The sequence below is a fragment of the Homarus americanus genome, unplaced genomic scaffold, assembly GCF_018991925.1.
Source record: "Homarus americanus isolate GMGI-L3 unplaced genomic scaffold, GMGI_Hamer_2.0 scaffold53277, whole genome shotgun sequence".
In the NCBI taxonomy this organism is placed as follows: domain Eukaryota; kingdom Metazoa; phylum Arthropoda; class Malacostraca; order Decapoda; family Nephropidae; genus Homarus; species Homarus americanus.
Window position 1 is genome coordinate 1 of NW_024712723.1, and position 14,081 is coordinate 14,081.

Below are 14,081 nucleotides of genomic sequence, written 5' to 3' on the forward strand. Positions count from 1 at the left end.
CGTCCGTGGTGTCATATTGTTTCACACATAATCCATGAGGTACTTTTTTTAATGTGTGTTCATGGTTGAATATGTTTGTGTGTTTGTTGTATGTGGTTGAATATGTTTGTGTTTGTTGTATGTGGTTGAATATGTTTGTGTGTTTGTTGTATGTGGTTGAATATGTTTGTGTGTTTGTTGTATGTGGTTGAACATGTTTGTGTGTTTGTTGTATGTGGTTGAACATGTTTGTGTGTTTGTTGTATGTACTGAACATGTTTGTTGTATGTGGCTGAACATGTTTGTGTGTTTGTTGTATGTGGTTGAATATGTTTGTGTGTTTGTTGTATGTGGCTGAACATGTTTGTGTGTTTGTTGTATGTGGCTGAACATGTTTGTGTGTTTGTTGTATGTGGTTGAACACGTTTGTGTGTTTGTTGTATGTGGTTGAACATGTTTGTGTGTTTGTTGTATGTGGTTGAACATGTTTGTGTGTTTGTTGTATGTGGCTGAACATGTTTGTGTGTTTGTTATATGTTGTTGAACATGTTTGTGTGTTTGTTATACAGTACATGAGAGGAAGAGAGAGGGAAGAAGAGACTGGTGAAGGGTAACATGACCTGGTCCTCGTAATGTTGAACATGACCAGAGTGTGGACCAAGACGGCTCCCTTGACACACACCTTAACAACATCCACTGCTGCTGCTGGTTGAGTTATTTTATGGATGCTTATGTTAGGGTAACCAACATTAGGTTAACATAGGTTAGTTTAAATTAGGTTAAGGTTGGATTGAGTTACGTTGGTTTAGGTTAAGGATAGATTAGGTTAAGGTTGTGTTCTGATATAAAGGTTAAACAAGTGAATGAATAAACAGATAAATATATAAATGCATAATAATTATCTAAATGACTTTAATGTCCTTTGCGTGTCAACTGTTAATTTTTTTTCGGCTAGGATGTAAATATTGGAAAAAATAATTCAGTAATTTCCGCTTTTGTCAAACTATTTTACTCGTTATATTCGCATCCTTGTGGCGTTAATGATGTTGAGGAATTATTATTATTATTATCATTATTAAATTTGGCTTTTTTATTTTGGGGATCGACTGAAGATTAAAGACCCTAATACTACTTTGATGGGTTAAGTTAGGTTAGAGTCAAAGAGATTAATTAATCACGTGAAATAAACCGGGATGCATAATATTCACATGATTGATGACCGAGAGAAGAATTAAACTTTATCGATCGATTTTATCATAAATCAATTAGCATAATGGTTATAAGAAAAGCCGGGAGCAGCAGTTGTTAGAGCAAGGTAACAAGGTAGGCGGGGGCGGGGGTGGGGTCAGTGGCCGCGTGAGTGGTCTTTAACTCGAGTCTCAGTTGTGTGTGTTGGCTCGGTCGAGGAGGTGGTAGCAGGCGCCTCCTCCCTCCCTGCCACTCACTCACACACACGACTCCTACCCATACAATATACTCTCAAAGTTACAATGCCAATATAATGGTGATTTAAATATTGTACTGTTGTATTTACGAGAGAAAATGTGTGTGGGTTTAGTAGTGAACTCATTCTCCATGAAACTTTGAAAGCTGTGCCATTAAACGTCTCAAGTGCTGTTGGTTATACAGAATTTCCTGTATGTGTTTACTGAACTTGAGGTAAGTGAGTGCCTGTTATTGTTTATATAATTTTTACGAGTTAGGTGCATGGGTGCGCTCTCTCTCTCATAACATTTACCTGGCTGCTGCTAAACACGGAGGAGTTATTACCGTTGATTAATTATAACCTGGAGACTGGCTGACAGACGGCAAGTAATTAGCCTGTAGAAGAGGTGAACATTTTTCCCTGGACTCAGCTGATAACTTGAACGTCAGCAGGTGAGTCAGCTACCTGTCAGCCTACGTTGCCAGGGAGAGTTTGACGAGATGAATAATTTGACTTCAGTGTTAACAGGTGTACACAGGTATCCTCCCCCTCTCTCACCTGGTCATTAGTGAAGGTGAGATAATGGAGAAACAATGAGAGATATGAACGCCTTGTAAGTGAGAATGTCAGATTTAACTCCCTCACTTATAAAACTCCCTCACTTATAAAACTCCCTCACTTATAAAACTCCCTCACTTATAAAACTCCCACACTTATAAAACTCCCTCACTTATAAAACTCCCACACTTATAAAACTCCCTCACTTATAAAACTCCCTCACTTATAAAACTCCCTCACTTATAAAACTCCCTCACTTATAAAACTCCCTCACTTATAAAACTCCCTCACTTATAAAACTCCCTCACTTATAAAACTCCCTCACTTATAAAACTCCCTCACTTATAAAACTCCCTCACTTATAAAACTCCCTCACTTATAAACTCCCTCACTTATAAACCCTCACTTATAAACCTCACTTATAAAACCCCACACTTATAAAACCCCACACTTATAAAACTCCCACACTTATAAAACTCCTCACTTAAAACTCCTCACTTATCAAACTCCCACACCTATAAAACCTCACTTATAAAACTCCTCACTTATAAACACTCTAAAACTCCCACACTTATAAAACTTATAAAACTCCCACACTTATAAAACTCCCACACCCTATAAACTCCCACACTTATAAAAACTCCTCACTTATAAAACTCCCACTTATAAAACTTATAAAACTCCCTCACTTATAAAACTCCCTCACTTATAAAACTCCCTCACTTATAAAACTCCCTCACTTATAAAACTCCCACACTTATAAAACTCCCTCACTTATAAAACTCCCTCACTTATAAAACTCCCACACTTATAAAACTCCCACACTTATAAAACTCCCTCACTTATAAAACTCCCTCACTTATAAAACTCCCACACTTATAAAACTCCCACACTTATAAAACTCCCACACTTATAAAACTCCCACTTATAAAACTTATAAAACATTGTACAGGTCGTGGTAAGAGAATCATCATGGAGCTGATAGTACTGGAGGTCACCACTAACCTCCTCACCACCTCTACCTCCACCTCTATTGACGCCTCAGCCACTCTACCTCCCTACCTCACACCTCATGGACAGCCAGGTGAGATAATTGTTACCTCACCTTTGTTACCTTTTGTGTTTATTTGCCCGATTAGTGAAGATTGAGGTAACGTGACAGGAATAGGTGGAGAAAGACCTAACCTAACCTCTCTCTCTCTCTCTCTCTCTCTCCCTGTGTAGATAACGTTACCCTGGTCTTCGCCGTCAACGAGACCTGTCAGTATAACTATCGACCTGTTAACTTCACCGAGTACCTGTATGAATACCGCAAGGAGACCTGGATACCTATCACCTGGCGGGAACTCGTTAAGGTGAGTACTATCATATTTTATGAGTACAATGACAACATTTTGTGAGTAACATGACTAAATATTATGAGAAAGATGAATTTTATGAGTACGATGACAACATTTTGTGAGTACGATTATTTAAACCAATGAGGTTAGGTTAGGATAGGCTGGAATAGGTTAGGATAGGCTGGGATAGGTTAGGATAGGTTGGAATAGGTTAGGATAGGCTGGAATAGGGATAGGCTTAGGATAGGCTGGAATAGGTTAGGATAGGCTGGAATAGGTTAGGATAGGCTGGGATAGGTTAGGATAGGTTGGAATAGGTTAGGATAGGCTGGAATAGGTTAGGATATATCTGATGGACCGCTGTACTAGCCCCCCGTGACAGCTTTCATTATTATGGTAATATAAAAACACGCTCCTCCTCCACCTTATTTTTCACTGCTGTATTGTGGTAGAGGAGACTGTGGTGGTAGGTGATGTGACGTACGTGATAGTGTTCTTGTTGTACTGTACAGATATTTCTTTTACTTTTATCCTCTTCGCCACTGATCGGCTTGTTAGCCGCTTGGGCGATCGGTCACGACTCTTTTTCCTTTATATTCTTCACCAAAAGGTCGGCTCGCTAGCCGCCCGGGCGATCGGTCACGTCTCTGTCACGCACTGTTGGCAAATACTGGGCATGCACCGGCTCCTGAATGTACCTGAACCCGCTCCAGTGTTGGTCAAGTCTTCTCTTGAAAGAGCTCACACTCGGTGCCGTCACAACACTTTCTGGTAGATTGTTCCAAGAGTTTACAACCCTCACTCCGAAAAAGTTTGCCCTCACGGTTTTCCGGACTTGCGGCTTCTTCAATCTTGAGCTGTGACCCCTTGTGGGGCGAGCGTCCGCCAGCTCCAAGTAAGGACACTCAACTGAGTAGTGCCCCCTGAGATGCTTATAAACCTCAACTAGGTCCCCCCTTGCCCGTCTGTAGTATAAGCTAGGCAAGTTCAGGCGCTCCAATCTCGCAGGGTAGCTGAGATGCCGAAGTGCAGGCACCAGCTTGGTGGCCCTCCTTTGAACATTTTCAACCAACTGACAGTCCCTAGCATATCTCGGGGACCAGATGGGGTGACAGTACTCCAGATGGGGAAGCACTTCACTCCTGAAGATCGTCACGAGGGACGGACCGTCTAGATATCTGAACGACCTTCTTATAAGACCCAATAATTTATTTGCCTGATTTACCTTCTTCTCACAATGGCCCGAGAACTTCAGCTCATTGTCAACATACACACCTAGGTCCTTCTCACACACAGTCTCAACTAGTACATTTTCTTCATCCCGTTGGGACATATGGTACGCCTCCTTACCGTTGGTACGCCCCAGGTGCATCCTCTTACACTTCGTGACATTGAATCTCAGCAGCCATTCCTTCGACCATTCCTGGAGCCCACAGAGGTCCTTCTGCAGCTCTTCACAGTCCGCTTGGTTCTTAATTTCCCGAAATAACTTGGCGTCATCGGCAAACATTTGTATGGAGGAGTGTACAACGTCAGGCATATCATTTATGAAACAAACAAACAACAGCGGGCCCAATACACTACCCTGCGGTACCCCACTTGTTACAGGTACAGATGACGATTTCGTGCCATTAATCACCACACATTGCTTGCGGTCATGTAGAAAGTCTTCTATCCACGCTAGGACATTTCCCCGAATTCCGTACCCTTCCAGTTTGATTTTCAGCCTTTCGTGGGGTACACTGTCGAAAGCCTTGGCAAAATCTAGGTAAATATTGTCGATATTACCACCCCGTTCTAGAATATGGGTCCAAATATCCAATACCTTGAGCAATTGTGTCAAGCAAGAGCGCCCCGGCATAAAACCGTGTTGGCAATCTTTTACAAGGTTGTTTCGTAGTAGATGTTCCATCGCTGCATCTCTGATAATACTCTCAAGTACTTTACATATTATGCTGGTCAGGCTCACCGGTCTATAGTTGTTCGTGGAGTGCCTATCGCCCTTCTTGAAGATAGGACTCACATAAGCCACTTTCCATTCACTGGGGACCATTTGTTCATCCAGGCATTTACAAAACAGAATCTTCAGGGGCTCTGCAAGCTCGTTGCACAGCTCCCTTAGCACTCTAGGATGCACCATGTCAGGTCCAGGACTCTTATGGACCTTTAGCCTGGACAGTTTATTTCTAATACCCTCTTCTGTGAACACAATGTGGGTCAGTGCTGTGTCGAACCGTCTGTCCTCAAACGCAGGAAGGTTAGTTGCATCCTCTCTTGTGAACACTGAGGAAAAGAAGCTGTTCAATGCCTCAGCTTTATCCTGGTCAGAATCTGCGTAACTACCATCTTCAAGCCTCAGGTCTGATACTCCTACTCGCGTTTTCAATTTCGACTTTGCATAGCGGTAAAACGCCTTTGGGTTTGACTTGACCTCGCGTGCAACCAGCCTTTGGAACTCCTTTTCAGCCCTCCTACACTCTATCTTTGCTTGGTTTCTGGCTCTTGCATACATCCTCCTGTCTTGCTCATCGTTTGACCCAACCCACGTCTTGAATTTCTGGGTTTCTTCTTAATTTTGTCGACCGCCGCATGGTTCATGTGTAGGGATCCCCTCGTATTCCTAGAAGCACTGGGTTTGGTCTTGGGTATATATTTATCGATCAAATGGGTCATTTTACTAGTTATGATATTCAGCGTAGTGTCTGCGTTCTTGTACCTTAATAAGTCAGGCCAGTTGATACCCCTCATCTCTTCCCTCATCCCATTGTAATTTCCCTTGTAATATTTGCACCTTGGCCTGGCCTTATCTTGAACTAGGTAACAGTTAAATCTGAATGACAACACTGTATGGTGACTGGTGCCAACTGGGGCAAGGTGTTCCAGATAGTGGCGTACGTGATAGTGTTCATGGTGTCCTTGGTGGGGAACCTGCTGGTGATCTTGGTCGTCTACTACAACGTACACATGCGCTCCTCCACCAACCAGTACTTGGTGAACCTGGCCGTGGCTGACCTGCTGGTGACTCTCTTGTGTACGTGGGTGCATTTGGTGCGCAACCTCTCCCACCCACACCACGTACTGCCCGCCATCTTCTGTAAACTGGACGGCTTCGCACAAGGTAGGTGTCTCACCCTTCACCCCTCACCTTTCACCCCGTAACACTTGACTTCTCACCCTTGACTCTTCACCCCTCACCCTCACCCCTCACCCCTCACCCCTCACCCCTCACCCTTCACCCCTCACCCTTCACCCTTCACCTCACCCCTCACCTCACCCCCACCCCTCACCCTTCACCCTCACCTCACCTCTCAATTCTTCAATTTCAATTCTTCACCCTTCACCCCCCACCCTTCACCCCTTCTGCCCCTCACCTTCACCCCTCACCTTTCACCCCTCACCCTTCATCCCTCACCCTTCACCCCTCACCCTCACCCTTCACCCTCAGTGTTTCAATATGTTTTGTGTTATATTAGGTATTAATTTTGTAAATTTTTATTGCCTGATTTCTGACTGTGAAACACACACACACACACACACACACACACACACACACACACACACACACACACACACACACACACACACACACACACACACACACACACACACACACACACACACACACACACTCTCACTCTATGACTCCTAAACAACAGCTGACTCACATGACTCAAAAGAACACCATCTCTCTCTCTCTCTTTTGAGTTATGCAGAAGGCGACTCATAATCTTGTCATCTGGTGATCAGTGTATCTCTGAGACTCGTCAATGAATTAATAAATGAATGAATGAATAACTTCCAGAAAAATAAATTCCTTCCTCGTATCAAAAGGTTGAGAGATACTGTATCGTGTATGGCTGTAGAGACGTGAGATAACAGCAGGCAGAGAGAGACCAGTGCACCGCCCGGATATAAGCAGAGGCTAAGGATTATAATGAATAGTTCCGTATTACACACAACACTGTTTCCTCCAGTCACTCTTACAACAGTCATACACCAAAGTTCCCGTCAGTCTCACAGTAACACAACAATGTTCCAGTCAGTCACACTGCCGGCCCACACAGCCTCACAGTCCGTCTTTCAGTCACAACATTTCTTCAGTCAGTCACACAGTCAGCCTCACAGTCAGCCTCACAGCAATACAGAACATAGTCATACTTACACTACTCACCAAAGTATACATAATATTTCTGTATAATCTTTTATAAAACCAAAACATAACGTAGCAGATGTCGGATCAATACTCATCCTCCAAGTGTATTATTGGAAGGTCGTGTCCAATACAAACTGCCTCCGTGATTTTTTTTTCTCCATAATTGTGGTGTGTTGTGTGTTTGGTAACATCTTATTGTTAATTCAGACTGACTCATTCTTCTCTCTCTCTCTCTCTCTAATGCAGGGTATGAAAACACAAAGAGGATAGACAGGAGAATGAATGAAAAAAAAATTAAAATAAAATAGACAATCCACGATTCATCATTCACAGAAAACAATGAAAATAACACTGAATCTTAACTAATATCCCCTTTTAAATCTTGAGTATTATGTATCTTGGAGAATTAAACATAGTGATCATTGTATTGTAATTTTTATCTTATCGTTCGAAGTAATTATAGTACAGTTAATATCGTTTTACATATATCCTGTGTGTCTTTAATAATAATAATAATAATAATAATAATAATAATAACAATAATAAACGGTTTATTAATAGAGTTACACCTGGTGGCTGAAAATATACAGACTTACATTTGTTTAGTAAATATAATACATTGAATACATTTAGGGCTGACACAGTACAATAAGTTGTTTATTATTTTAACAATAGATGGGATGGTTATGTTCTTATATCTCTCTGTCGGTCTATGGGCTGAATTTTTACTTGAGTTGGGTGAGATACTACTAAACTTTGCTATGGTGGGGAGTGCTGAGGATGTGCTGGTGAAGAGCGTTGTTGTAGCCGGAGTAGTCTGCGCCGAGCATGATTCTGCAGGCCCTTTTCTGTACCTTTTCTAGCTACTTGTTGGGTAAGAGAGGAAACCAGGCTAGTGACTACGTTAGTTTGGGGAGAATAAAGGCTGCTGTTGATAGTCCTCAGCTCTGGCGTGGTGTCCCAAGTGACCTAAGTCGTCGTAGCATGTAGAGTCGGTACGAGGCTGCTTTGGTGTTGTTTTACATAGGCCTTCCAGTCCAGTTTGTGGTTACAGAGTTGTGATTCAGGGATGCCTATCTGTTGTGTTGTGGTTGAGGAAGGAGGGTAGAGTAATGCGTTCGTCTTGTCTTAATAAGGTTCCTCCTAAATCCTGCTCTCAGGTCATGGAGGTGCATTTTTCAGTACCACCTGAGGTCGTCCAGGCACATCTCTCTCTCAAGTCAATGCAGTCACACTGCCTCCCTCCACTTTTCAGAGGTCGTCTACAGGCCACACTATCTCTCTCTCACCTCAGTACACCTGGAGGTCGTCTACAGGCCACACTGTCTCTCTCACCTCAGTACACCTGGAGGTCGTCCTGTCTACTCAGCACTGGAGGTCGATAGTACACCTTCTCTCTCCTCATGCAGAGGTCGTCTACAGGGCCACACTGTCTCTCTCACTCAATTTTCAGTTCCCACAGGCCACCTGTCTCTCCCACTTCAGTACACCTGGAGGCGTCTGCAGGCCTCAAACGATGGTGTTTGCATAATAAATCATTATCACCTGGAATCGAAGAACTCATGAATATATAATGTCAGTGTTTTATTCCGCTCTCAGACTGCCTGGTGTGTGTTGCCTCGACCTAACTCTTAGTGTGTGTTGCCTCGACCTAACTCTTGGTGTGTGTTGCCTCGACCTAACTCTTGTGTGTTGCCTCGACTTTTCTGATGTGTTTGTCTCTTGGTGTGTGTTGCCTCGACCTTACTCTTGGTGTGTGTTGGCTCGGCACCTCTTGGTGTGTGCTTCACTCTTGGTGTGTGTTGCCTCGACCTTACTCTGGTGTGTCCTCGACCTAACTCTTGGTGTGTGTGCCTCGACTCTTTGTTGTGTGCCTCGGCCTTACTCTGTGTGTTGACTCGGCCTAACTCTTGGTGTGTGTTGCCTCGACCTAACTCTTGGTGTGTGTTGCCTCGACCTAACTCTTGGTGTGTGTTGCCTCGACCTAACTCTTGGTGTGTGTTGCCTCGAACTCCTCTTGGTGTGTGTTGACTCGACCTTACTCTTGGTGTGTGTTTGCCTCGACCTTACTCTTGGTGTGTGTTGCCTCGACCTCTTGGTGTGTGTTGCCTCGACCTAACTCTTGTGTGTGTTGCCTCGACCTTACTCTTGGTGTGTGTTGCCTCGACCTAACTCTTGGTGTGTGTTGACTCGACCTTCTCTTGGTGTGTGTTGCCTCGACCTTACTCTTGGTGTGTGTTGCCTCGACCTTACTCTTGGTGTGTTGCCTCGACCTATCTTGGTGTGTGTTGACTCGACCTAACTCTTGGTGTGTGTTTGCCTCGACTTTACTCTGGTGTGTGTCGTGCGGATAACCTGTGTCTCGCTCACTACCGGGACCCCAGGTTAGGTTTGGCCTATGGGGTAATGGGCAGACGTTATATCATTTTCCTGACAGCCACTAACCACCACTACTCTTGTCCTGACAGCCACTAGCTACCCTACTCTTGTCCTGACAGCCACTAACCACCACTACTCTTGTCCGACAGCCACTAACCACCCTACTCTTGTCTGGCCACTACCACCACTACTCTTGTCCTGACAGCCACTAACTACCACTACTCTTGTCCTGACAGCCACTAACCACCACTACTCTTGTCCTGACAGCCACTAACCACCACTACTCTTGTCCTGACAGCCACTAACCACCACTACTCTTGCCGCGATAGCCACTAACCACCACTACTCATGCTGCAGCCACTAACCACCACTACTCTTGTCCTGACAGCCACGTCTCTCCTGGCCAGCGTGTTAACATTACATATCAGTGTGGGCAGGTTCGTTGGCTTATCCTGTCTTCGCCAGACCGCGCCCACCGTGTCATCGCTGTGGTGTGGGTGACGTCTGCTCTCTTGTCCTGCCGACGCTTTTTACCGTGAACTGTACAGCATCAGGTGACCTCTTATCCATGTTTTGTACGTGTGTGTGTGTGTGTGTGTGTGTGTGTGTGTGGTGTGTGTGTGTGTATATATGTACGATTGTTGTTGTTGTTGTTGTTGTTGTCTCACCCATTTCTCTTCCTCAGTGGGCCAACTTCACCTCTGGCACTGTAGGCAGTGTCGACCCCAAAGCTCTTCTACATCATACTCAACACCGCCTTCTACTTTCTCCCCGTCAGTATCATGGTCATTAGTTACAGGTGAGCGGTTGTCTTGTACAGGTGAGCGGTTGTCTTGTACAGTGAGCGTTTGTCTTGTCAGGTGAGCGGTTGTCTTGTACAGGTGAGCGGTTATCAGGCACAGGTGAGCGGTTGTCTTGTACAGGTGAGCGGTTGTCTTGTACAGGTGAGCGGTTGTCTTGTACAGGTGGGCGTTGTCTTGTACAGGTGAGCGGTTATCTTGTACAGGTGAGCGGTTATCTTGTACAGGTGAGCGGTTATCAGGCACAGGTGAGCGGTTATCTTGCAGGTGAGCGGTTATCAGGTATAGTTAATTGATGATGTTAATGATGATGATTGATGATGATTGATGATGATGATGATGATGTTGACAGTCTGGTGGTGTGGAGGTTGTGGATGACCTGGCTGCCAGGTGAGCACTGTGTACCTGCCCGCAACACAGCCACACGGGCCAAGAAGAAGGTAGTGAAGATGGTGTCAGTCGTCCTGCTGGTGTTTGTTGTTGGACGCCGCTACAGACCATCATCCTCTACAGTAACTTCTGTCCACGTTGACCATAACTCCGTAAGTCTGTTTGTCAATACGAAGCACAAGTTAATGGTCTGAAGGCCAGTGATAAATTATAACATTCAACACACATATCATCCTCTCCACCTCACCCACGCTCCCCACCCACGCCCTCACCCACGCTCCCTCTCCTCACACACACGCTCCCCACCCACGCCCTCGCCCACGTTCCTCACCACCCACACGCCTCCTCACCTCACACACACGCTCCTCACCCACGCTCCTCACCCCCACAGTTGCCGGAGTGGTTCGAGTGGGAGTTCTCTGCTTACTTCATCGCGTTGTCTAACTCCGCCCTCAACCCCATCATCTACTGCGGCTTCAACGACAACTTTCGCAAAGGTCTCATGTCTTCCTCACCTGCAGACACTCCTCTACCGGCATACACCACCGTCGTGAGTATAACTGTGTCAGACGGCAGGATACACCACCGTCGTGAGTATAACTGTGTCCAGGCGGCAGGATACACCACCGTCGTGAGTATAACTGTGTCAGACGGCAGGATACACCACCGTCGTGAGTATAACTGTGTCAGGCGGCAGGATACACCACCGTCGTGAGATAACGTGTCAGACGGCAGGATACACCACCGTCGTGATAGCTGTGACAGACGGCAGGATACACCACCGTCGTGAGTATAACTGTGTCAGACTTACAGGATACACCACCGTCGTGAGTATAACTGTGTCAGACGGCAGGATACACCACCCACAATCATACGTGCTGCCAGATGTATGTTTGCGGCTCATCATCTGGGGAACTATCAGATAGATCCATAAATTTCCCGGTAAAGAATATCTTGTATAATGGGTGAGAGTGAGTGCAGGTAGGTGCTCATAATTGTCACACCTACATCACATACAGGTAACGGGTGTTTAATTATCACGACCTCCTGTGATCTATTCCTACAGGTAACTGGAGAGGGGTGACGGAGGGGACAAGAGATACGACAGGTGGGGGTTCTGGTCCTGAACCTGTAGTCGTGCTGAGTTTAATTTTTAAACAAAGCAGGTGAGTGTGTGTGTGTGTGTGTGTGTGTGTGTGTGTGTGTGTGTGTGTTTATAGAGAGAAGGGATGACAGGGTGAGATAAACAAATGAATGGGATCTCTCTCACCACCCAACTCTCTGCCAGGTCGGCAGAAGTGCTCCTGACTTACTCACAGTGGCCGGGTCTTGAGGACGAGCGTTTGGAGAAGGACCTCGATCATAACAACCTCAAGGATGATGCTTTAGACCCAACGTGGTACTACTCAGGTCTCTGCTAACCCACGTCTATATCAGCCCATGTTAACCCACGTCTATATCAGTCAGTGTTAACCCACGTCTATATCGGTCCATGTTAACCCACGTCTATATCAGCCCATGTTAACTCACGTCTATATCAGCCCATGTTAACCCACGTCTTCTATGTCTGGTACAGAACCACAGCGGCGGAGGAGATAGTCGCCAGAAGGGTGACGGCTGCCCCCGCATCACTACCTCCACCCCGTGCAACAACCACTGTGTCTGCCTTGTAGGAGACCTGGCGGAGCATCAACGCCCGTCGGGGCATCACCACCTGACGGAGCATCATCACAGTGCTCCAGCGTCCGCCTCCTCCAGGGGCAGGAGCAGAGTGGCCACATGTTGTGGGTGTTGCAGGAGCACCAAGAGCGCCTCCTTCACCCTTTATGACGTAAACAAACTGAAGGGCAATATTAATACTGACACGAAAGAAGACACAGTTTAGAGGGACACATGCGTCTGGTGACACTGGACACATGCGTCTGGGGACACTGGACACATGCGTCTGGGGACACTGGACACATGCGTCTGGTGACACTGGACACATGCGCCTGGTGACACTGGACACATGTCTGGTGACACATAAACATGTAATAATCTTGTATGACGTAATATGGGAAAAAATATGGGAAAAAATATCCGTTTGTTTACGCTGCAGGCCACGTGGGATATAACCTGTAAGATAAGAGCGGTGGCAGACTGGGTAGGGCGCTCACCTGTCCTAAGGGTCGCTGGGGGACCTCCAATAACCCACCAGTGAATGGTGACCAAATTTTACAGATGGTTAGTGAAGATGCAGTGGCGGCCATCCTGTGTACTTACCGTAGAGTGTTCCCTGTTAGAGCTACGAGACCCACTATTGAGAGGTGATGTGATAAGTGTATCCAAAACTTGACTTGTATTATGCAAGATGTGAATAACAGCATTAGAGTAAAGTTCCTCTCATCCTGACCAATTGGGGGATTGACTGTCCGGTTTGACCAAAATTCTGGGTTGGGCGAGGATCTGCATTATCTATATTATATGGCCAAGAATTCTCGAGGATGAGAGATTCCGACTCGGGCTGCCTCAAGAGACCATTAAGATGAGACCACGACCACTTGTCTGTTATATTCCAGGATGTGAGATTGTCGCCAGTATACTGCATTCACGCAATGATAAGTACAATATATCTTAATACTTTAAGTTATTAAGTAGTTTGGATACTGTAGGTTGTCGAAACGAAAATTATGATACCATATTTATAATTATATATCAATAAAGAGTTTATCTGTCTGACCGCTGAGTCAATGTTACATATTGTTGTAGAGGAAATGGTAGACAAGTTAACAGCTCACCCTCAGTTCACCCAGCTGTGAATGGAAACTTAACTTTATAGTTAGTGAAGATGGTCGACTACACCACCTAAATGTGAAATTTTGTAGGTAACGAGGAATTGGACACCTGTTTAGGGTAAAGAATGAAGAAGTCACATAGGGTGTACTGACTCACATCCAATTATTATCATTATTTCTACTTTTCATAATATTTTGCATTATAAAATATCCTGTAGTTTCTTGAATCATTTAGTAATGTTTGTGATTTTTTTGTTGCAAATTGTACATATTTCTCCTAAT

The 14,081-nt window shown here is 45.1% G+C and overlaps 1 protein-coding gene across 1 annotated transcript; it reads left to right on the plus strand.

Moving 5' to 3' along the window:
- The first annotated feature begins 1,351 nt into the window (after positions 1–1,351).
- On the plus strand, positions 1,352–11,740 carry LOC121864066 (tachykinin-like peptides receptor 99D). Its single transcript, XM_042362970.1, has 8 exons — positions 1,352–1,638; positions 2,916–3,047; positions 3,188–3,318; positions 6,187–6,421; positions 10,224–10,328; positions 10,801–10,902; positions 11,026–11,177; positions 11,417–11,740. The coding sequence occupies exons 2-8, from the start codon at positions 2,936–2,938 to the stop codon at positions 11,738–11,740; spliced, it is 1,161 nt and encodes a 386-aa protein (XP_042218904.1). The 5' UTR covers positions 1,352–1,638; positions 2,916–2,935.
- Positions 11,741–14,081: the final 2,341 nt, after the last annotated feature.